Genomic DNA, 24,462 nt, shown 5'->3' with positions numbered 1-24,462 from the left:
ATCCTCTGTACTGCCCTATTAGGATCTCTTCACTGTTATATTCAGACACTTTCATTTATAGCCTTGACCATTTGTCTCCCTTTCTTCTGGTGCCAAGCAGTATCACAACACTTCCTTAAACCCCTCCGTAATACTCTCCCTTTTTTACAATGTTAACTTGGGCTTGCTCTTGGGTCTGCTCACCCTTCGGCTGATACATTGCAACACTAAGAAGTGCAGGAAAACACAAATGTTAACACAAGCTGTACTTAGAGCACTGATCTTTCAAGCAGTGAAGGAAAACGTTATCTTTCGTTTCAGCGCTGTAATCGGAATGTAAGGCTTCACACATTCTCTTGATTCTCAGGCATCCCACTAGTTTGCTAAGTTTCAGTGTCCGTGTACGTGCTGTGGAGTAACAGATGGACATTTGTCAGAACATTTTGAATGAAATTCCATCAAATTAGAAAGCATACCACAAAGTTTTTAAAATAATGGAGTATAATTTAAAGAAATTAATAAACATGTAGAAAATATTCTATTAAAGGAAGTTTGGAAAAGGTGTTTGTCAACTTTCTAAAAAAAACTGAAACGAAAAAATCTATTAGTTGGGTACACAACTAAATAAAAGGCTACCTACAAGCAGATGCCAGGAGAGAGACCGGAGTCTGAATGTGATACAGTTATATAGGAGAAACTTTCCTATTTTATTGATCAAAGCAGTATTCTATAGCCTGGCATACACTGCACTTCTCAGCTTTGTATTTTGCTCCTTCTGTATCATTTTTTAGGACAGCAGTTCATGACAATTTTGGAAAGTAAAAAGAAACAGAAAATCACAGGGAATTGATCAGAGACCTGACACTGGTTAGCAAAGGAAGTATGTTTCATAATTTATCCATTACAAGGAGTATTTGAGAGTGACTTCCACCCTGCTCTAAATCATAAGCACTGTAGATGTTAAAAGTATTAATGTATCAGATGAGACATTTACTAAGGAATGTACAATCTCCAAAAGCACCGTAAAATGAAAACACTGTTTTGAAATACAGCAATCAAGAAAAAGAATGAAATGTATGTCAAAAAGAAAACTCAAAACCAAACAATATAAAAGAACATTAACTGCACTATAAATGACCTCAAGAATGAACACACATCGCTACAGGAGATCTTTAATTGGTGGACGTAAGAATATTTCCACTGATTTACATAACCTTTAACAATTTATTTTAGCTGTAGAGTAACATTTTTACGGAGGGAAAAAAGAAAAACTTTGGGAATTAATTTCAGAATTAATCTATCCCTTCTTGATTTGAAAATTAAAGTAACAGACCTTCAAACTATTGAATTTAACTATTTAGATCCATTATAATGCTTCGGTCATCTGTTTCATTATTTTCAAAGGTCAGTGTATGTGCCTTTGAATTCCTAAAGTAATATATAACTTTCTAAATCTCATTGCAGCTGAAATCTTGAAGTGTAGATAGTTCAAGTTTTCCTAAGAAAGGTCAGTGCAATATAAGAATGTATCACTTTACAAAAGGAGGAATGAGGGTGAAAAGTAACACAGAGACATGCTTTCTCTTTTAAAAGTGTCATCCACGTTAAGATTTGGAGTAGTAAATTCTAAATTATCATTTAAGAAAACTGTTATCTAATTACTTAATATGGTTACGTATTATTATAAAAGTACAGGATATCATAACTAATTGCATCCCTCTTCAACTTCATCAAAATAATTTCTTTTGAAACACCTCACTTACTATATTCACCTCTTGCATAATGAATAAAAACTGACGTGCATGGAGATGGGAGACGCTATAGAATCCAATGCATTTCAGGACTGGCAGCAAAAGTAATGCTGCATTTTCAGATGTACTGCTGCCTTTTCTGCATATAATGCCATAAACTGCAGATATTTGTGACAAAAACACTCTGAGCTACAAATCGTAGTATACAGCAGTTTAAATAACTTGCGTGTTGTGAAGAAGCCATGCCTAGCCTATGTGTAACATTTTCATTTCTCAGCCTACTAAAACGTATGGGAAAAAAGCAGCACTCCCATTTATCCACTTGCATTCCAGAAAGGAAAAGAGCAAATTTAAATTTCTGTTAGGCTACTAAGGAAACACCACTTACATCAGTTATTTTAAAATTAATCTCTTCAATATTGAAGTTATTCTCTTAAATCCAATAATTTATCTAGCTCTGAAAACTAATTTTGGACATTTGCAGTATGAATACAAACTACAGTAGCTATTCCTAAATGACACCGTTTGTAAACAGACCCCCAAAGGAGCGAGATCAAAATCTCAGACTGAAATAAAAATCAAATGACAGTGTATACAATACACAACAGGAACACTTAACAATCATGTTTTTAAAATGTCTTACCTTTAAGTGAAACATTATGGCAAAGATAACCACAAAATGGCCAAAAACCAGGCCAGATGCTGGAGAACAAAGGCACAAGTCGCCATCAAAGAAAAGATCAGTTTCACGTCCTGCAGCCAGAAGGGGCTGGAAACATCAGAGGGGCTCGAATTCTTCTTCAGAAGGAAGGTGAACCTTGTGTCACTCTTACCAATGGGAGCCCAAAGTCTTCCCAGCTAGAGGATATTAATACTTCTTACTTGTACGCAACATCTTGCTATGGGATGTCTTCATGCCCCAATTTTTAAAAAATAAATAAGTATTATTAAGTCTACATATTATTTCCTATACATCGTGTTTTCATGAGGAAGCCTGGTTAAGGGTATGATAAAGAATTCAGACAGATACGTAGTCTTTTCAAGAAACTTGAGTGTGCTTTTTCACTTCCTTTTCTAGCCTAAAAAAAGGCCCAGATTCTTCCTGTAGCTTCAACTATGCAGGATTTGAAAGGCTGCAGATCAAGGGAAGTAAATCAAAGGAAGAAAAGCAAGCTTTGTCCTCCTTTCTGTTCATCAGGGAAGATAATTGTTACCAATCTCTAAAACTAAAGAATATTATTTGTTCATTTAAGTGAAATCCGCTGTTGCGCAGGGGATAAAGGTGGCCTTAAACTGATGCTCTTTGGAAAGAATTTCAGTCTGCGTGAATGAAACAAAAGTGTCATCTTTTATCTTACTTGGACTCTGTTTAGACAAATTCAATAGAGTAAGAGTGTTTATGCTCTATAGCTTTATATCCCAATGACTTATTAAGCCATAAATCAATAAGAATGTGAAAGTGGAAGATCCTCTGGGGTTTTTTCCTCCCCCCCTATTTTTAGATTACTCTATAAGAAATAAAAGGAGTAGTAACTACTTGAGATTCTCTCTCTACTGTCCACCATTCAGGGGGACATTCAGGGGAAAAAATGAGGGTCAAAAATAACCTTCCACTTGTGCCAATTGAAGCTATTTGTTCAGTGTTATTTTTATAGGCTACTTGTGAAACTAGAAGGCAGGTGCGAAAGCTGGGAAGTTCTTTCTACTCCTCACTGCCAGTAAAACACACAATAATGCAATAAAACATACTTCTGGACCCCTGCAGCTGCACGAGCTCTAAGAACGACCATGCAAGAGTGAAATGGTTTGGACAAAGTTTCCTTAAAGGCTACGTTGATTATCTGCACCATTAATCATACCGTATATGGTTTCTATGAAAAGTCACCAGCCTATCCAGTTGCGAAACTAGGAGAATTGCTGGAGACTTGGCGGATATTTTATGATATGTAATTTGCATAACATTATATTAAGGCATTACAAAGTTTTACAATGCAAGCCATACTGTCAAGAAGTAAAGAATCACAGGAAACTAGTTCAGTTGACCTCCAATACACAAAAATAAATCTCATGTAGGAAATCAACATATTAAAAAACGCTGGCATGCTAAGGGCAATTAGATTCCAGACAAGCTTAAACAATTAATTTGCATTCTCCCCCACACCTTTGGGATTATTGAAAATACAGCATCACCTAAATTAAAGAAGAAAGAGAATAAGGACATGGTACAAAAAAATGTTTTGAATTCTTATTCTCAGTACTGACCTGCTGCCTCTCCAGGGCAACGCAGGGGAGTTGCTCTCTCTGAAAGGCAGCGCTCCAGAGGCTGAACACTGCCCAAGCAGCCTCTCAGCTTCCAAAATGAAATATGTATCAGAGACACCTTAAACAGCCACTACACGAGAGACTGGTGTCCAATTTCTCCCTAAATTTGTGTTCCTTAGTTTTAGGCTTTCCTAACTGTTTTCAACTTCACTATCAAGACTTAACCTTTACATTTGCTAGAATAAACTTTGGCTTGCAACAACTTTTTGTGTTCAAACGGAGCTCAGGTTAATCTGACAACCCTAAGATGCTCTTCTTTCCTTTGACATAACAAACTTACTTTTTAAAGAGAGTATTTAAGAGAGAAGATACAAAATTGAGAGTGGCAGAAGGATTTTGGGAGGAGAAGGAGCAGCTATGAAGGACTCAAGATGGGGAGCTACAGATAGATAGAAAGCTCTGGTATATACTTCTCTTCCTGTTATTTGTGCCTATGTACAGTCTGAATCTCTAAATTAGTGGGTTTTGCCTTGTTGGATTTATGTATGTATTTGACCACATTTTTGACATGTTTCATTACTGTCAATTTATCTACATCATTACACACAGTGGTGGCAACATCTACTGAAGATAACAGACACTGACTCCCCTCGTGAGATAAAAGCCTTCATCTATGGTATAACCCATGCATCTCTGCTAACTGCAGGTATCTACCACATTGACTACCAAAGGTGGAAAGAAAGTCTTTTTAGATTGTAAGAATATATGGTTATAAAACTAAAAAAAATTAAAAAAAAAAAAAAAATTCAGAGGGCTAAAAGGCCAATGCCATATTGGAAGCTATTCATTTTCAAAACTGGCAAGGACAGCGGAACGTGTCAAACATGGAATAAAAATGCATGGAAGATAAGTAAATTTTATGCACAAAAGCACTATTTAAGAAAGTACAGTGAGAAACATAAAAGCAGAGTGAGACCAAATATATATGCATGCGTAGAAACACTGATTGAGAAATCTAACTGCAGTGATTTCCATCCTCTCATCACAACTGAGCGTGTACTAAATGAATAAACTGCTACTTGACATTTCCTAAATAAATATCACGGGAAGAGTACTTACTTTACTTTAATGAATCATTTTGGCCCCTACAACAGAAAGTAGCTGTGATGAACTATAATCTGTTTCGGGAAATATAATTGTATAATGGAGATATATATGGACTTAAATATGAGAAGTTGTGGTCTCCAACAGGTCTCCTTTAAAAGAGATTCTGATTCATCCATGCCCACTTCTACTTATATTTGATCATAGCTGTTGACATGCTGTATCTGCCATGCAGAGAGATATTTCTCTACCAGAGGTAAGAAAGCCATATGGTTTGTGGATGACTACGTTTTTTTTGCAAGGCAAACTGAACTACACGATTATTTTTTTTCTCTAGTTATTCAAACAAAACTACCCATTTAGCAGAGTATTCTCAATTCAGGTGGGATATTTTGGCCCGCAAAATACATTTCTAAGAACTGAAAGTCTCTCTTAAATACAATCATAACTGATGAGCTAACACTAACTTCCCGCATTAGTGGTCCTCTCATTCACCATGCATGGTTAGATAAACAAATTCACTGTAGTGATGAACTGAAGCAGCAAATAAGACTTGTCTTGTTCATGGAGTAGAACTGAAGCAGCTGTTTTTGCTTGACTGATGCAATTTGAAAGGGCCCCCAATGGCAGACCTCAGAAAAAACAGGGGTTTATTTCAATGTTCTTTTTATTACCAAAACTACTCATAGGATTATCATAGCTATACAAGGAAATTGCTTTGACTACGTGTAATTGCAAGCAGGAAAAAAAGTTCCTGCCAAAGGCAGGTGTAAAATAACATTTTACCACCTTTGTTAAGGCACACAAAAACTACCCCAGTAATTACTCCAATGTCCATCATTTTGCCAGACAAAGCTCTCAATCAAGCTGAAATTTAGTCATCCAGACTGTGTCTGTGAGTATTTCCTTTAGAACACCTGCCGGCAGAAAAACCTGTTGTAACTCTGAGGTGGTAACTTGACCAGGACGGGGAATGGTCAGGAAAGGCTGCGGAGGTAGGTACCCTCTGCGTGGGATGCTACCTGGTGTTCAGACGCAGTGGGAACTGAATACCCAAGCCTTCCTCAGGATCAGGTATGAATGTCCTATTCAGGGATACATTTCTCCTATCACATCTACCAACTAATATTAAAGTAACTTGCTTCATACACTGGAATTTATTAGAATATAATTTTTAGTTAGGCATAAGGGACCTTGACATTTTTGCTTTGATTTGGTAACTTCTTTTAACAGCTTGGCATAGCCAACAACATCACCACTAATACAGGTGGGACTTTGCCCTGCACAAGTGTGAAATCCTGATCCCATTAAGTCATTAGGAATATAACCACCAATTCAGCAAATCTTGGATTCGACTGCGCGGTTTCACGTGTTACATAGACAAAACACATTCTCCTCAACACCTCTGTCAAGAGCAGTCTATGTTTGCTGGCTGTCAAATGCTTGTTTAAAGCATTTATGACTCCACTCGAAGTGTAACTTCAACTTGTACCAGAAATTTAAACTCATTTCAGAGGGTCTAGAAATTCTAAAAAGTTAACAACAGAGGTATGCCCTGTACCATTCTAGTGCAAACTAGATACATGTTTAACTAAATGCAAATAGCACCTTATAGTACTAAAATCAAAAGCTAAGAATAATCTAAAATAGAATCAACAAATTTATTTGACAGTCCTAGTTTTTACTTCGTGTGTAACTGAACAATGGCATAATAAAAGCATTCTTTAACTTAGGAATATTATGTCAGATCACACAGGGTCTGACTACACAGCACTCAGAATTAAATCTCCGACGCATAACATTGTAATTCATAAAACCGTGGAACATCATCTGAGTCCATTTTAACCAGATACCAGACATCTTGAAAAGCATGCAAAATGATGGGGGTGGGGGCGGGGGGGAGAACAACCTTTCAAATATAAAGGATAAAATCTGGTTAGCACTGTAAAAATAGCTGGAAAAAATTAAAACTTGTAATTCTGAAAGAAAATGCTTTGTGCAAACCATCTGGAAATGACTTGAAAGTATAATTGCTATATTGCTGCAAGCATAAAACTTCTGCGCTTCCCATTTTACCTGTTTTCCAGATAAAACACAAAGGCGGAGCTGAAACTAATCGCAGATGGGAAAGGCTCACACCTCAGATGCATCTGCATCATGAAACGGTATCATCCCCTGCTCTACCCCGGAGCCGCCTTCTTCGAGCGAGCCCAGCACAGCCCACACGCCTCCCCGGCCACATCCCCAGCTACCCCAGCGCAGACCACCCCGCCGCCCCGACCCCACGGGGCACTCCTCGGTCGCCTGCCCTCGGTCGCACACCGAGGTGACCCCTCCTCCCGGCAGGGTGCCCGCTTGCGGCCATCTCCCACCTACAGGACGAGAGGCATCCCCGTGTTCCAAACGCTGCCGGCGCTCCGCTTGCGGTGCCGCTCCGGAGCCCGCCGAACGCACGCCGAGCGCCAACTCCGGCGCTCCAGTTCCACCGCCGTGTTCTCGGGCTCACGCCACCTCGAGGGTCCGTCTCCTCCCGAGGGCTCCCGTTCGGGGCAGACTCGTTCCAACATCCCCCGCTCCCGGGACGCGCGAAGCCGGTGCGAGCCCCGTGCCCTCCCGGAGCGCAGGCGGGAACGGCCGGGCGGTTCCCGGCTGAAGGGCGCGAACCCTCCCAAGTTTCAGGCAAGTTGAGGCCGGAGCGCTGACGGCCGCGTTCGTGGGCGACACGCCCGGCCGGACGGCACCGGCACGGCCGGCGGAGCCGGGGCACCGCCGGGCTAAGAATTAGGTTGCGACGGCGGCAGAAAGCGGGGCCGCAGGAGACAGCCCCTTCGGCGCTTGTCGGCCGCCGGCGGCTCCCCCCGCTCCGCTCCCGAGGTGGCGGCTCCGCTGCGGGAGGCGAGACCGGCCGGAGCAGGACGCCGGCGAACGGCTTCATTTCCCCGGCTGACGGTGTCTCAAAGGACCGCGGAGCCGGCGGCAAACGCCACGGGGAGAGCCGGCCCCGGCCGCCGGGGACAGCGCGGCAGACGCCGCCGGCCCCCGCGGACCGACCCGACCGCGCCGGGCCCCTCCTCGGATGCCGGGCTGCGGCCCCGCCGCCCCCCCAAGGGCCCGGCCGCCCCTCCGGGGGGGGCTGTAAGAGGCCGGCGGGAGCAGCGCGGCCCCTCCGACGTACCCGCGCCCTCCGCGGCGCGGCACGGCGCGGCGCGGCGGCCGGGAAGGGAAGGCGAGGGGAGCGGCGCAGGCGGCGGCCGCGGCCGCAGCCCCCGGCCCCCCTCCTGGCGGGGCAGCCCCGGGAATCACGCGCTCCCACAATTTAAACCGCCGCCGGTACTGCGGCTCGGCGCGCAGCATCCCCCGCCCCGCCGCTCCCTCCGGCCAAACCGGCCGCACGGAGGGTGCCCGCCCGCCCCCGCCGCCTCTCCCCGCCGTCCGCGGCCGATGCCAGCCCGCGGCCGCCCCGCGCCGGCACGGGGCGCCCCGCCGCGACACCGTCCCGCCCGGGCCGCGCCGCGGCGAGACCCCCGCCTATGGCCAGCGCTGCGCCGGGACCCGCCGGTGACGGCGGACACCACAACCGACGGCGCGGGCGGCGCGCCCCCCCCTCCGCCCGGGTCCCCGACGGCGGCGGTCCCCGCGGAGCAGCGGCCGGAGCCGCGGCAGCGGCACCCCCGTTCCCTCCGCCGCCCGGGCGGGGGCATCCCGCGAGGAGCGCGGCGCGCCCGCCGCCCCGACGGCGGCCCCCCCTCCCTCCCGCCGTGCCCTGCCGTCGCTCCCGTCCCTCCGTACCTTTTTCAGCGCTGACATTCTAGTGCATTATGAACGCGGCGGGTGCGGGCTGCGCGCGGGGCTGCCGGGTCAGGTGAAGGAGACGCCCGGCCGGCAGCGGCAGCAGCGGCGCGCGCCCACCATCACCCCGGCGACTCTCACCCCGCCGGGGCGCCGCCGCCGCCGCCGCCGCCCGCTCCCCGCGCGCCGCCGGGGCCGCCCGCCGCGCGCCGCCCCCCCCACCCCCCCCTTCCCGTTCCCTCCCCTCCCCTCCCCTCCCCTCCCCGCGCGCACCCCCGTCCTCGCTCCCGCACGCGCGCGGCGGCGGCGGCGGCGGCGGCGCCCGCCCGGCTCTACGCAGCCGCGCTCCCCCTGCCGGAACCCGCGGGCAGCGCGCCGGCCGGGGCGGGCGGGAGGGAGGGGCCGCGCGGCCCCGCCCCTGCCACCGCCTCCGCCAATGGCGCGCCTCCAGTCCCGTGACGGACAGGCGCGGCGGCGAGCAGGAAGGAGGGCGAGCGCGGGGCTGGCGGTTGCGGAGGGGCAGGTCGGGCTCCTCGGAGGGGGCCGCCCGCGCGGCCGGGGCCATGGCCCTCAGCAGGCGGGAAGGTGAGGAGAGGCCGTGCCGGGCCGTGCCGGGTGAGGGGGCGTCGAGCGGGGGCGTCTCTGCTGCCGCGCCTCCTCCTTGGGGCTGGGGACAAGGGAGTCTGGCGGGGCGGCGGTTACCGGCCCCGGCCGCGGCCGCCCTCGGCTGAGGCGCGTTTCCGCCCGGGCGTACCGTGCTGCCGCCGTTCCTGTCCCTCTCCGCCGCGCCTTTCCCCGCGGGGGAGGGCGGTGGGAAGCCGGAGGCGGGCGAGGAGCGGAGCTCCGGCAAGAGGGGCGGCGGGCGGCCCGGGGTCGCCTTGGGGGGATGGTTCCCGGCGGGAGGGACCCTGAGGGGAAGGCGGCGGGCGTGCAGGGCGAGGGGGGGCACGGCCTGGTGGTCTGAGCCCGCCTCGGAGCTCCTGTCCTGTAGCCCCTCTGGCTCGGGGCTGCCGGGGAGAGTTGCTGCTGCTGGGTGCTGCTGCCTGGGGGCGGGGAGGAAGGGTACGTAAAACTACTGCTCTAATCGGAAAGTATTTAGGGTGAGCACCTCTTTTCTCAGTACGCACGTGTATGCGTACTCGTTAGTGACGGCGCAGCCTGGCTTATTTAAAGAGAGTTAGTGCAGTTCTGATATAAGTATGGTACTGTGCTTGCAAAGGAAGAAAAAAAACCCCACACCGTCTCTTATCTAAGCGTAACTTCAGTCCGTTTGGTTTGCCTTTATCTTTTATATGACATGGCTTTGCTCAGGAGGAATGCAATAATAAAAATACAGGTGTTCTTTAAGTGATACCTTGTTCTTCAGGGGGGTTGAGTTGGGCTGAGCTATAAGAGAGTTGAATGCTTGCCTACTGTAGTGACTTTGTGGCTGGCTCTCGAGTTTTCAGCCAGTTCCAGCATTTCTGAAACTCGAATCCTCCCTGTGAGAAGAACAACGTGAGAGTGAGACTGAACAGCAAGGGTTAGCGTTTAAGCTACTTGCTGACTGCAGCTGGTGATGGTTTTGAAAGAAGTATAAAATAGAGCAGCATTCTGTGTTTTAGATGCAGCTTCATTCTGAGGAATGGAGAAGGCACATGGAGTAACTGTTTTGTTTCTAGTTTGACTTCCTTTGAGGAAAACCAGAGAATTGCAAATTGATGTCTTCTGGGAGAAGGTTAGAGAGTTGGGAAGAGTGAGTTCATTCACTTGTAAATAAACGTGTGACTCTAGAGCCAAGAATGGGGGAGACAAATTACAAAGCACTCAAATTGTTTAAAACCAAAGGTCAAATAGAGAACTACTTGTTTCAGTACGGTGGAAGAGAAAGCTGAAATGATCGTGCTGAGTGACTGCCTTTACTGTGTAAAGTTAGAAATCGCTTATGTTTTCTTCAGCCACTCTAAGGACTGATGACTTAAGATTGGGAAGAAAATACAGCGAGGAATACAAGGATGATAGGATGCCACGTGGTCACCCGGGATGAAATAACAAAACTGGAAGAGTTTACAACATCATCTGCTGAGCCTCAGCAGCCAGTAGCATGTATGGAAACTGTTGACTTTCTATTGTGTAAAACAATATATGTTTTTTTAGAAAGACAGGTGTCTCAGAAAAGAGCTGAAAAAGAAGGTTTAGCTGCTTCTCTTTAAGGTTGTTTTTGCTCCTGTCTATGGGTGTAGGTTAAAGATGCTGAAGATAGACTTTTGTCTGCATTACCAGTGAACACTGAAGCTTTTTGTTTTGTATTGAATGGGGCCGTAATACAGAAAAAACAGGACGGTCAGCAGCTTGTAAGTCATGGGTCTAATTGTCAGTTAAGAAAATCTAAATAGTGGAAAGACAGTAAGCCAGCAGTGCAGGTAGGTGAAGTGCACTTCACTTTGCCAGGAAAGGGTTGGGCAGGTGTAACTGAGAAAGTGCAAAGTTTTTTTGAGTTTTGTGGGGCTTTTTGTTTTTCAGTTGCTCATCTATCAATGATTCATAACAGGGCTAGAGGTACTAGCAGTTGTCATTATATGTGTTGCTGACAGGATTATTATCCTCTCTGGGACAGCTGAATTCATAATTCATAGCTGTTAAACATCATCAATTGCATCTTTAAAGCTGTTGTCATCATTCTTGAAAGTTTGGCCAGCCCCAAGGTAACACTATCATAAAGGGTTATCTAGTGGTGTTCCTGCTGCTGAAGGGTAGAGTTAAGATATCTGTGTAGGTGTCGTATACATTGTTGACCTTAACTGCTAATAAGAAGTGATACGGAAGTTAGTATGCCGGACAAAGGATGATCTAGCGGTACTACAGGGGACTTCCTATTTGAGAGATTAAACTAGAAATTGGATACGGCCAACTGATAGTCATCAGTAAAAACAGTAACAAACGGTTTTAAACAGTCAGAGTATTGCATCAAGGAGTGCTATTTTCATGTCTTTGTGATGATTCAGATGACTTGGGCTTGGGGCAGGAAGCTCATACTTGTAATAGGGATTGAAATGAGATTGTGGTTCCTTGGTTTTAGGGTTTTGTTGGTTTGTTGGCCGTTTAAGAAAAAAAAAGTCAGATATTAAACAGCGTAATTCTTGCAGAAAAACACACCAGGTTTTTTTCCTTTTTCTAATTGTTTAAGAACAGCCTTGCTTCTTACAGATCTTGGGGTTTTTTATTATTATTTTTGTTTTCTAAACTCAACATAATTTTTTTGAAAACACTTTGAGGCTTTTTCTGGGAAAAAAACCCCTTTTTTTAGGGTGGATGTCTTTTCTTTCATCAAGATGTGTTTCTCAGTAAGGGAAATATTAATTAGAAGTGGAGTTTGATGCCTGACACTATTTTCTTTTGCTCTGGGAGAGGTATCTTTCTCCTGCCCCCCACGCCCAAGCAATTAACAATGCATATTGCTTTTAGTGACCAAAGACTTATTACAGCTCACCAAGATGTAAATTTTATTTGGATTGTAGTTGAATAAATCGCAAATATCTTGGTTTTGTGATTAAATATAGAAGTTGCACTACTGCAAGTGTAATTGACTCTACCATTAAAACCTTTTGGGCGGGGGGGGGAAATCTTAGGCCTTTTTTGTTGCTGACTTCAACGTTGTGCCTGGATGAGAAATCTAGCCAAGGAGAAAGGCCAACATGGAAATGATAGATGCAGCGGCTTTGTATTTAGAAAGTCTGTGAGGGTAACTCATGCTTACAGATAGCTGAATATGTGGAGCCTGACTTAATGTGGTCTTTGGGGTTCTGTGTTTTGTGGGGGTGGGTTTTTTTGGAGGGGGTGGCTTTGGGTTGGTTTCTTTTCAGAAATTATACTTTGGACCTATTTTTATTTACTTTGCAGTGAGATAGCATGGTCCACAAGAGATAGATAGGACTTTGTTTAACCATACTTGGATATTTTTAGGAACAGGTATATGTACTTGTGTTATTTAGTAAAAGTGGTAAGTGGAGGAGGTGATGTGCACCATTTTGGTGTGTTGATTTGGGGTTATTTTACCTTTTTAAACAATCAGTGTGTGATGCCTTTCACTCAATACTAGCTTTGAGCTTGTTATCAGTAGATTTCTGGAACATATTGGCTAACTCAGAGCAATCCTTAAAAAGTTAAGATTTGTGTCATGGTTTAACCCCAGCTGGCAGCTCAGCCACACGCAGCTGCTTGCTTGCTCCCCTCCCCAGTGGGATGGGGGAGAGAATCAGAAGAGTAAAAGTGAGAAAACTCCTGGGTTCAGATAAAGAGAGTTTAATAGGTAAAGCAAAAGCCACACATACAAGCAAAGCAAAACCAGGAATTCATTCATCACTTCCCACCAGCAGGCAGGTGTTCAGCCATCTCCAGGAAAGTAGGGCCCCACCACACGTAACCGTTACTTGGGAAGACAAACGCCATCACTCCGAATGTCCCCCCCTTCCTCCTTCTTCCCCCAGCTTTATATGCTGAGCATGACATCCTATGGTCTGGAATATCCCTTGGGTCAGTCGGGGTCAGCTGTCCCGGCTGTGTCCCCTCCCAGCTCCTTGTGCCCCCCCAGCCTGCTCGCTGGTGGGGTGGGGGGAGGAGCAGAAAAGGCCTTGGCTCTGTGTGAGCACTGCTCAGCAATAGCTAAAACATCCCTGATTTACCAACACTGTTTCCAGCACATATCCAAAACACAGCCCTATACCAGCTGTTATGAAGAAAATTAACTCTCTCCCAGCCAAAACCAGCACAGATTGTTATTTCCAGTAGGCAATATGTGGTTTCTTATGTTTTCAGTTGTCTTTAGTTCAGAAGGTTGAAAACTGTTCTCTAAAAGTTTGCATTTCTATTAAGCGTTGCCTAATGGCTTAAATTAGAAGTCCCTTTATGACTAGAAAGAAAAGAAAAATTGTCTCTCATTGAAACTTCCAGAACTTTGTAATGATGTGATATTTGGTATAATATTGATTTCTGTTATATGCATATGTGGGGATGCTTGCAGAAATTGCTGGATATTATGTTACAATCAAATATTCAAGTCACAGCAAAGGGCAATATATTTACTCTCTGAAGACTATGTAGCCATTCAATTGTATTTATATTTTATATAATAAGAACTTAAAAAGTTTCCTTTTAAATAAAACCTAAATTATGCACAGTCTTGTTGAACTTTTGCCTGTGCTCAGTGATATTACCCCTGCCAGTTTCACGGTTTGTTTTGTAAATACTAGTATATTGAGCTTTGTTTTAGTTTCATATGAGCAGAGGGAGCAATCTGTCTCTTTAAAATTTTCAGATTTTTTTCCTCTTCAGTAATCTGAACTCTGAATGACTTTTTTTTTTTTTTTTTTTTTACAATTTTCAGCTATTCTTATGGCAGTGCTTTAGGCCATTACGGTACTATTTGTTTTCCATGTTACCCCCAGCATTTACCATAACATTTAACTTTAGCCCACATGTGTGGTATAGTTTGATGTTCACTTCAAAGCATATCCTGTTTACATCTGGATAAGAGTTCTTTACGTTGAAGTAAGGTTTATACTTTCTGAAGTTTACAAAATTTACACCTGTGTTGGCAGGGGACTAGTCTTGGTGACCAGTGATGTTATAAGCGCACAACCTTTTTCTTTTTTTTTTCCCTTTCCCTCCAAAATTTGTGTCAGAAGAGAGGGGTGGGGGGGAAGTGTCTTTTACAGCTGTGGTTTACAGTTGGTCCAGCTTTGAGTAGCCAGAATTATTATTATTAATAATAATATTCAGCAAAGTTGAGCTTCTTTAGTAAGGGTGGGTGAGATATCTTTAGATGTTTTGAGTGAGGTCTGTTTGATTGTGCCAGGTAAGATCAAGATAATGGTGCAGTATGAGAAATGTATTGTTAAGTACTGTAAAGATGCTTAGAAATATGGATAGCACGCACAAATTGAAATAATGGTGAAGATGCTCCATTTTCCCAGGACTGTAGTAGGAGTACACATCTTGCAAGGTGTTGCTATGAGGCAGATGGGGTTCTTATGAACAGCTGGAACAAAATCCTGATGTTCTCATTGTGGTGGTTATGTAGCTTCTTATCTGTGTCAAGACAAGTTTATTAGACATCTAGGTGCTTGCGGCTGCAATTAAGGTGGCCTACTGAGAGGTCTCTAAAGCCTTTGTTGAGACAGCATGGCACGATCTATTAGATTCTTACTGAACTACACAGTCATGCAGAATTTGCTGACAGATGTAACACCAGTCTTCCTGATTTGAAACTGCAATGTGACACAGAGATCGTGCTTGGTGAAGCTGAATCAGTTTCGTCTAAGCTAAGAAGAGAAAAAGAATGTCCACTTTTTGTAGCAAATAAATTACTGTTTTGTATCTGCAAGTGCTGTGAACTGTGGTTGGCCTGGATGCACACAGGTCCATCTTTGCGTTGTAAATCACTCTCCCATTGTGACTCACTCCTTAATTTAGGTGAATACATAAATGTGGGGTGTGTGATCACTATATTCTTTTCCTTTCCTTCCTTTCTACCCTAGTGATGTGTGCTATGTACTTAAGTTGCTCTTGTTCAAAAGTTGCCTCAAAGATAGGAGAATGGTATATTAGTGAGTTTTGGATAACAAAGTGATTTTGCATATATTCTAAAAATTAGTGCTAGGTGAAAAGATGAATGGAGCCACGTTTTATGGGCTACTGTATTAGAGCACAAAACTGGAGGGGTTTTTTACACTATGCCATTCTTGAACTGTAATAAAGAATAAAGCAGGAGTAAAATCTAGGTAATTAGCATCTGATTTTAATGTCTAATGGGATGTGGAACATTAATAGATGCTGTTTCAGTGAGAATAATGTCAGAGGTCTTGAGATGAACCTCAATATTGTGAAGTTAACGTTACATGCTGGATTTTAAATGGCAGCATCTGAGCTTCTTGTGCAGCTCCCCGTGACTTTTTGGTTACCAACTGTACTGGGATGCAGACAGCTGATGCCTAGTAGTTCATGCACAGAATTCATCTGACCTTGAATGCAAGTAAATCCTTCTGTTATTTGATTCCCAAACAGTACGTGTAGGTTCTCTTTTTTTCCCCCACTAAATTTGTAATAATAGCTTTAGCAGTTAAGAGTAAAATGATTTATGTTATATGGAGTGTCAATGAGAGCAATTGTAAAAGTGGGGAAAAGGACCATTCCCACCTTATGTGTAGAAATTATATCAAAAACTGTACAAATTTTTCCATTTAAGCTGTCAATCAAGTTTTATGAGGCTAGTAGAACTAAAAGATTGTGTAAGGAGCTAGTCAAGTTAAAAATAATCAGTTTGTGATATTGGCATTTCACCATGGTGTTCCTAGTCAGTCTTAATTCCAGAGTTTTGTAGTTCCAAAGAAACCAAAACCAAGCAACCCACCCTCCTTGACATCTGCTGACCCAGATGATAATAGCTCTTGGGGGAAATGGGATGAACAGCCTTTGTTCATAGAAGTGCTTTCTTTGCGAATGCAGGTAGTTTAAGGTATATGAAGCTGAGAGACTGTGCCTTCCAGACCAAAAGACTCTTCTTCAGAATCGAGGTTTCTAACATGTAGGGAGATCTTCACAGGAAACAAATGACTATGTAATACAGGATTCCTTAATATAGTAAGACGAGGCAGAAAAGGGACCAAGGCCAAAAAAAAGTCAAGCTTTTCAAATGTGAGTAGCAAACATGGTGTGTGTGTTTTATGCCAAAGGTGATTAAGCACTGGAAAAAAACTCATGTGAACTATTTAGTTCCTCCAGTTCTTGAAGGGCCTCTGGAATCATTTGAAATATATTAAAAATACTCAAGACACAAGTTGTCAGGTCTCAGTGTGGGTAGGTGCGTAAAATTACTTCTTTCAGTCATTAAGACAAGATAGCCTAGCGCTTTTTCTGGCCTTAAGGTGCAAGTGAATTCCACCCTGAAATTTGAAGCTGAAAAATTACTTGGTATCTTCCTCAAGAAAGAATGTCAGAGAATAACAGTGCTGTTTGGAAACAAGGGCTATAAATTTATAGATAGATGCAGTGAAGTCTGAAGTATGAAAACTGAAGATGTTGTAGATGATCTGCAGAATGGCATCCTCTTTGACCAAACATGAGATCTTGTAAGATGTTAGCTTCTGTGTTTGTCTACAAGTGCCTCTTTCAAGAGATAGTCAGCTTCAGCCTGAATTTTCTGCACCAGATCTTCCAGTCCTTACTTTTATCCTGTTTTGTGCTTCAGCTACTCTTGTAAGAGCCTGTTACCATAGCCTCACCAGGATGAGGACTGCTTGTGGGTTGTGAACACAATGCAGAATACTGTAAAATTGGAGGCTTCCCATTCCTATGTGCATAAAACTGTACTTTGACCACAGCTAGAATTCAGCATATTTCACACTTTTCCCCTCCCCCGCCCCTTTGGAAAGATCAATTTTGTTATTCCCATGACGGTGCTTTGCTTTGGTTTGTACACACGCTGTTGATGGTGGAAAGGAAGTATGTCACTCTTGGCAAAGCTGACTTCGCTGGTAGCAGGAAAATTACATTTTCCTTTTCTTCCTCCTGATTTGAACAACAGCATCCCTTCTTAAATATAAAATACACCCTTACGATGATCTGAACTGTCAGGCTATACAGGATGTAACTGCATGTCATTGCATTCTTCTTCCTTTCCTCTTATCTCTGTGCAGCTTGAACACTTTTGGAAATGGGAAAGTTGTATAAAAATGAGGGGGAGTGGGAAAATGGTACCCTGCTCAGCTGCCGTGAAATGTTTTGCTGTAGTTAGTTCCTCCCTTTCCTCTTTGTTTGATTTTTAATCTGTTGGTAGTTGCTGAACTGGTATCCCAAGTCTGGGAATCTTCTCTGCAGCTAAGTGATCTCTAGTCAAAGATTTTTGAAGTTAATGTTTAAATAGCTATTCATTGCCGTCAGGGCTAGAACTTGTGTGTGCGTGTGCACACGCACGCCCTCTTGACATAATTCAAGCCTGTGGTCTCTGCGATTTCTAGCAATGGTTCTGGGGTCTTTGAGCTTTAAGCTATGTCCTTTTTGTTTTGCTTGTGGGATTTTGGCTGTGAGGGTTGGTGATTGGGTGTTTTGTTTTTGTCTGGGAGCAATGTGTGTGTGGCTTTTCTTGTATTGTGAAATTCAGGTCAAGATTAATACATTTCATTATCCTCAGAGGTCCTGCGTATTGATTTCCATTGACTATAACTGGGGCTTGTACTCAGTGCAGTATCATCTGTACTGAGTACATCTTGGACACCCAGTGGCTGGTTGGCAGAATTGGTGTCTTGTATACACTAGGTCTCTGGAGGGGTATCTAATGTGTAAACAGAGTATGATGCCTTGCATGGGTCTACCACTAGGCATCATAACTGCAAACTGAATTTTGCCCCTAGTTTCTGAAACGTAAACTAGGTGCCTTTGTCTTTTTGAGACTTATAGAGCCATGACCCAAGATTCGCTGTAAGTTAGGCCAAACAAATAGAGAGTGAAGACCTGGACAGGCTGGATTGATGGGCTGAGGCCAATTGTATGCGGTTCAACAAGGCCAAGTGCCAGGTCCTGCACTTGGGTCACAACAACCCCATGCAACGCTACAGGCTTGGAGAGGAGTGGCTGGAAAGCTGCCTGGCGGAAAAGGACCTGGGTGTATTGGTCAACAACTGGCTGAGTATGAGGCAGTGGCGTGCCCAGGTGGCCAAGAAGGCCAATGGCATCCTGGCTTGTATTAGAAATAGTGTGGCTAGCAGGAGCAGGGAGGTGATTGTTCCCCTGTACTCAGCACTGGTGAGGCCGCACCTCGAGTCCTGTGTTCAGTTTTGGGCCCCTCACTACAGGAAAGACATTGAGGTGCTGGAGTGTGTCCAGAGAAGGGCAATGAAGCTGGTGAGGGGCCTGGAGCACAAGTCTTATGAAGAGCGGCTGAGGGAACTGGGGTTGTTTAGCCTGGAGAAAAGGAGGCTGAGGGGAGACCTTATCGCTCTGTACAACTACCTGAAAGGAGGTTGTAGTGAGGTGGGTGTTGGTCTCTTCTGTCAGGTGGCTGGAGATAGGACGAGAGGAAATGGCCTCAAGTTGTACCAGGGGAGGTTTAGGTTGGACATTAGGAAAAATTTCTTTACTGAAAGGGTAAAGCCTTGGTACAGGCTGCCCAGGAAAGTGGTTGAGTCGCCATCCGTGGAGGTATTCAAAAAGCGTGTAGACAAGGCATTCAGGACATGGTTTAGTGGGCATGGTTGATGGTTGGACTCGATCTTAAAGGTCTTTTCTAACCTAAATGATTCTATGACCTTTGTTCCTCAGTTTGGCCAGTTGAGCAACTCCTTTGGAAAGAATCCAGAAGACCTAAAATATGAAAGTCAATGCTGTATGGTTAAAGGGCAAGTAAGCTTTGGGGAATGGCTTAAGGGAATAGATAGTAGCTCCAAGCCAGAAGTTATCATCAGTCTTCCATCTGCTAACTGGTAAGAATGGCAGTCTGGCTAGCATTATCTGTATGTAGCAGTCTCTTAAAATGCTTTTATAGCCTGTTGCTTTGGGTCCTCATGAAATCCAGGTATCTCTTTTTCAAGAGCCACTCTTTTTCAAGTGGTCCCCTTGAGCACCTCCAGTCAAGAGTTGACTGTCCAGCCACCATTAGGGAAGAGGAGATTATGCAGGCAATAGGGTTGTTATGCCCAACTAGGCAAGGCCCTAAGGAATCTGCTCTAGTTGATTTTTCTCTGAGCATTAGGATTAGACTAGATGATGTCTGGATGTCCCTTCCAACCTTAACTGTTCTGTGATTTTTATGACCATGCTGTAAAGTAACTGTCCTGCCGTGGCCTTCGTAGGAGATGTGATACTTACACAATAAAAGAGACTTCAAGGATTTAAATCCTTTTGAATATCAGAGTAATTCTGCACTAACAGATGAACTGAACATTTTAATGAAGCCTTGCCCATATGTTCTGCATGTGGATTATCATTCTGTCTCCCCTTTCCATCCTCTTCTGTTTTGCTGTACTATCTTTTCTTCTGCTTTAGCAGAAATAGCATGTTAACACATCTTACACATAGGATGTCTTCAGAAGAAATTCCTGACTCTTCCCTTTTTGGAAAACTTCTGTCTGTAGGGGAGAGAGAGACCAAGTAGGGCAGCTTGCAAGCTTCACAGAGTTCTAATGTGTTCAGCGCTCTTGATGCTGCTTATTTTATTCTTGCTGCCCAAGTTGCATTTAAGTAGGCAGAAGGCAACCAGTTGAGAAATGTGGTGGGGTTGCTTACAGTATGTATGGCAAGTAGCCAAAAGTATGTGGCAAGCATTCTCCACAGAAATGTTTTTGAGGAAGTTGTCACCTCCTGCACTCAGCTGGACAGGAACACTTCCGATGTTGTTCAGAACTTTATTTGTTTAGTTTTTCAGCATGCTTTTGTTACAGTCTGTAGTCTTAACTGAGTTTTAAGTCATGCTGTCAACCCCAGGAGAACCTTTATAAATCTGCAGTACTATTCCAGTGTTCACATGTGTGTGTTTGTGGGTAGTCTGCTTATGTACCTAAGAAACTTAAAGTGGTGTTGATTTTAATATGTAGATGCCAAACAATGCATTTATTTGAAGGATGCTTTTTACTCTTCTCACAAAATTGTGGTAGAAAGATCCTAGATGTTCACAATTTGTATCACTAACCAGCACGTGTTCTGCACTGTGTTTCTCAGACTTACACTTTGGTTGGTTTGTTATGTAAAACTGTAGAGACTTGGTGCTTTTTCAGTTTTCTGATGTATTTGTACTTCACTATTTCCACACCAGTTGTCAAGAATTAGCCATGGAACTAGTCTGGTACCTATTGCAACTTGTTCTCTTTTCTGAAAATACTTTGTTACTGAGGAATTCCTGGAAAGATGTCTTCTGGTGTTGCTTCAGCTCATTGCACAGTAGGGACATTCAGTGCTTTCAATTACAGGCTGGGTGTTTTGATTAGTGTTGCATGTTTTCATCTAGAAAGTGAATTTGTTTCACTTTTGAAATTAAATAGAAAACTTACTCAGAAGACCAGACTAGAATATGTAAGCTTTTCACATTTGTAGGTCTATTAGAATTGAAGTTTTCTACTAAAAATTTCAGGTAGTTGGACTAGATGATCATTGTAGCTCCCTTCCAACTGAAATACTCTAACTGCAGAAACACAGGAACTGCTCTCTTCATCTTGTGCTTACAGCTCTCTGCATCTCAGACACAACACCGCAGCTGGATTTTTTTGAAGTTATAGAAGTACACAGAAGCCACATACTTCACTGTAAAATGGCATAAGCTCTTAATAATGCTGTGAGGAAAGTTCTTGTGTTTTAAATATAATTATATTTTGAATGAAAAGTACAGTGGCTCTACAGATTAAAATCTTCCACTGTTGGCTTTTTAAACTGTCATTTGCCACTACTATAAGCCAAATTATATTTCTTTAAGTGGAAAACTTGATGTCAGTGGGATTTCTATGAGGAAGCTGAGCAAAAGCTCATCCTAATGCTCTAAATGAGTTGTGTATATACATTTTTATATACTGCCCTTAAATGTGACTCTGCCTTAGGTGTACTGCTGAAGTAGTAAGCAAAGTTCAGGACCTTGGTTACTGCATTAAGATGTCATGTGGTTTTTACCCCTTTAAAAAAGCAATAGCCATGCAGTGGTTACAACTAGTAACTTATTCTTTCTTTATGAATGTCTGTCTTGTACAGCATTAGTGTACCTGATGAAAGTCAACTTATCTGGTACTATTTGATGTGACCCCTTCTTGCTAGCTTTAATTTCAGAGACCTGTTTTAGATAAATTTTGTCTACCTCCTTTTAACAAATAAAAGGATCCAATGTGATCACAGACATCTGATCTCTGGCTTAGTTTGCCTATGTGTCAGTAACCAAATGTAAGGAACCCTGGAGTGATCTTTGAAGAATATAGTGTTAAAAGCAGTCTTCAGTGCAGTTGGTTCTAGTCCTTCCTGTTGGCAGTGAGCCCTATAGTGTTTATAGGAGTTAGAGCTTAATATAAGAGACTTCTCTAACTATGTAGTTTTGTTTTCTCCTGTTAATTTAGTAGAAGAATGTTGCAATACTTCTGGATGCTCATCAGTGCGTTGGTTGGCAGCTCTCATTCACCAGTAGTTTCTAATATTTTTGTGGCATGGTCTAATGTAATCTTATCCTTGAGCTATATAACACTTCTCACTACTTGCTTAAAATTGTTTTGGCATTTGTTTGCTTCTGCTAAACAGCCTAGCTTTTTGTTGTTGTTCCATGTCTTGTTGGTTATTGTAAAAACTCTTCTCTGTGTCTGCTCAGGTTTGAGTTCAGGTGGTTTGTACACAGCAGACTTAAGGCTGTACAAGTTTTTTGGTGAGATCTCTCTAGATTCATATATTAATGTACTTCATTTTCCCGTCTCGGATTAAAAAATACTTGGCCAAATACGGTCTTGGATCACATTGTCATTGTACGTGACCTCCATCACAGTAGTGGCTCAGTCTCTCTCGTGATTGATTAAACACACAGGTTTTAATCTGTAGCCACCTCCATCTTAGTAATCTCCATTTAGGAATGTTTGCTTGTCCCCCTAAGTGTGGAGCCCTCCCACCCCCTTGGGGGGAGAAAAAGTCCATAAGGTTTCATTTCTGTCTTTAATCGTTATAAGCTTGTTAACAGTCAGTGTAGCCTGGTCTTCCCCTACAGCTGAAGAGCGAAGACTCTTTAAACCTTTATGATTTGGGCCAGGTATTTCTGTTAATATTATTATTGTACAGTACCTCCTTTTGACCATATGCCCAGCTCTAACATTGTGAAGTTTCCTTTGTATAATCTTGAAGTGTGTTCAATCTATTCCACAAAACTAAACCACTTAGCTTATCTGTTTTCTTCTCTCATTTCCAGTTTCTCATCTGTTAGTTCCAGAGACTGCTTTATTCTAAGAGGAGAGATATATTTGCAGTAGTCTGTGCAACAAGGCTTCCCTTTTTTTTTTCCTTGTAATTGGCTTCTTACTGCTGTTCACATTTCTTTCCTGTTCGATTACAGGCTCAGTTCCAGAGATAATTCCCCTAAAACTATTCTTTCTCTTCCAGACTGGAACGCCAGGTTTTGTAATATGTGAATACAATTTTCAAGAATGTCCTCAAAAACATACCCAGTAGAATATATTAAATTCAGTCCCTTGTACGTTGTGCATTAATGCTGTATATAAATGTGGCAAATTTCGTTGATTCTGACTCCAAGTAGTGTATCCTTCATCTTATTGTGGTGTCCCTCATCTTTTCTTGCGGTCTTTTTAAAAACACATCTCAAAATTGTATATGGTTGTTTAGAAACATCAGTCTTACAAAAAGTAGAAAAGTGTTCCCAGATTGGTCTCTTGAAAGACCACATGAATCTGTACAGATCCTCCATCACTTATATTGACTGGAAAACAACAGCATCAAATAACCATATATATGTATTTGGCTATGCTACAGGTATGGTGAGAGCAAGTCTTATTCCATTTTGTAACTCTGATAGGTTAGATATGTCTCTGGTAGTAGGTATTCTTCCTTGAATTTTCTTTATTGTTAATATCTTGTTAAGAGGTAGTTATTCCTACCAGATGGACTGATCTCTGAAGCTGCATGGTGCCAAAGGCATCAGGTTAAGGAGAGTTTTGAATAGGGGAGAAAAACTGCTCTGTAGCATCAGGCAAGACCAGCCTCCTGTGGTTAAGCCAATGCTCATGGATATCTTTTTTTTTTTTTTTTTTTGGTAATTGCAGCAATAAAACCCTGAGGAAGGAGCATCTTCTATCATCTGAAAAATGTTTTGGTAGCTCAGCTCTGAAACTCTTAACTGCAAAGCAGAATGCTTCTCTGGAGTGTGTAAAGCTGCTGAGTGTGGCAGGATAGATATTCCTCAGAGCCTAATTTCCTTTTTCATTGATACACAGGACAAACTTGTTCAAAAAGTTTTGGGCTGCAGGCAGATTTTTTTTTTCTTCAGGCTACAATATACTTAGGATTCCAAATAGTTCAGACTAAATCAGTGAGTTTTTTTCATCTGCTCTCTAGCGATACCACCTTCTTCACTCTCCCAAGGAGGGTATACTGCTGGGATACATCGCTTCCTGCTGTCTTCAGAAGCCTTGAAATATATCAGGTTCCAAACAGGGACCTTGTCATGACTAGGTGTCACTGCTGCTCATTTCCATTCTGTCATGATTATTGGGAATTACTAGTTGTCTTAAGAGATGACTTTGCAGGGCTGAGATGCACTGACACAGGTGTGAAAGCTTTGCAGGCAATAATGAACTCTCCCACTCTGCACACAGCTGCTTCTTCCTGTGTCTGCTGAAAACTCCACCCTATAAGATTGGATGCTGCTTTGGTGTTGGCACCTAAACCACATCTTTGCTCAAGTAAATCTATTACTGCTGCTGATCTACATATTTCTTTCTAAGCAAGAGCGATTTTGTGAAAGAATATTTTCCTCAGTATTCTCACCCTCCAAAGGCAGGCATTGTTTCAGCTTGCTTTCTCAAGCATAGATATTAGAGATGGGAAGAGCTCCATGTGAATGAGAAGGAATGAATGTATC

The 24,462-nt window shown here is 43.4% G+C and overlaps 2 protein-coding genes across 7 annotated transcripts in view; one reads left to right on the top strand and one right to left on the bottom strand.

The window, feature by feature from the left end:
* DLGAP2 (DLG associated protein 2) overlaps nucleotides 1-9,052 on the bottom strand; it is a 484,489-nt gene extending 475,437 nt beyond the window's left edge. For all 3 annotated transcript variants that reach the window (XM_069805918.1, XM_069805916.1, XM_069805917.1), the window contains exon 1: nucleotides 8,886-9,052. In XM_069805918.1, coding sequence (XP_069662019.1) covers nucleotides 8,886-8,903 — 18 coding nt within the window. In that variant the 5' untranslated portion in view covers nucleotides 8,904-9,052. The remainder of the gene's footprint in view (nucleotides 1-8,885) is intronic.
* Nucleotides 9,053-9,356: 304 nt separating this feature from the next.
* The window catches only part of ERICH1 (glutamate rich 1), a 100,590-nt gene continuing 85,484 nt past the window's right edge, over nucleotides 9,357-24,462 (top strand). For 2 of the 4 annotated variants that reach the window (XR_011328634.1, XR_011328633.1), the window contains exon 1: nucleotides 9,360-9,470. Coding sequence is in view for 1 of the 4 variants with exons in the window: in XM_069805913.1 (XP_069662014.1) it covers nucleotides 10,880-10,970 (91 nt within the window). In the remaining 3 variants the exon portion in view is untranslated. Of the gene's footprint in view, nucleotides 9,471-10,822; nucleotides 10,971-24,462 lie in introns of those variants that run through there. The other 2 variants (XR_011328632.1, XM_069805913.1) reach the window with 2 other exon arrangements.

The sequence above is a fragment of the Haliaeetus albicilla genome, chromosome 18 (assembly GCF_947461875.1).
Source record: "Haliaeetus albicilla chromosome 18, bHalAlb1.1, whole genome shotgun sequence".
NCBI classification, from domain to species: domain Eukaryota; kingdom Metazoa; phylum Chordata; class Aves; order Accipitriformes; family Accipitridae; genus Haliaeetus; species Haliaeetus albicilla.
Note: the sequence above shows the minus strand (reverse complement) of the source record. Positions and strands in the feature narration are given on the sequence as shown.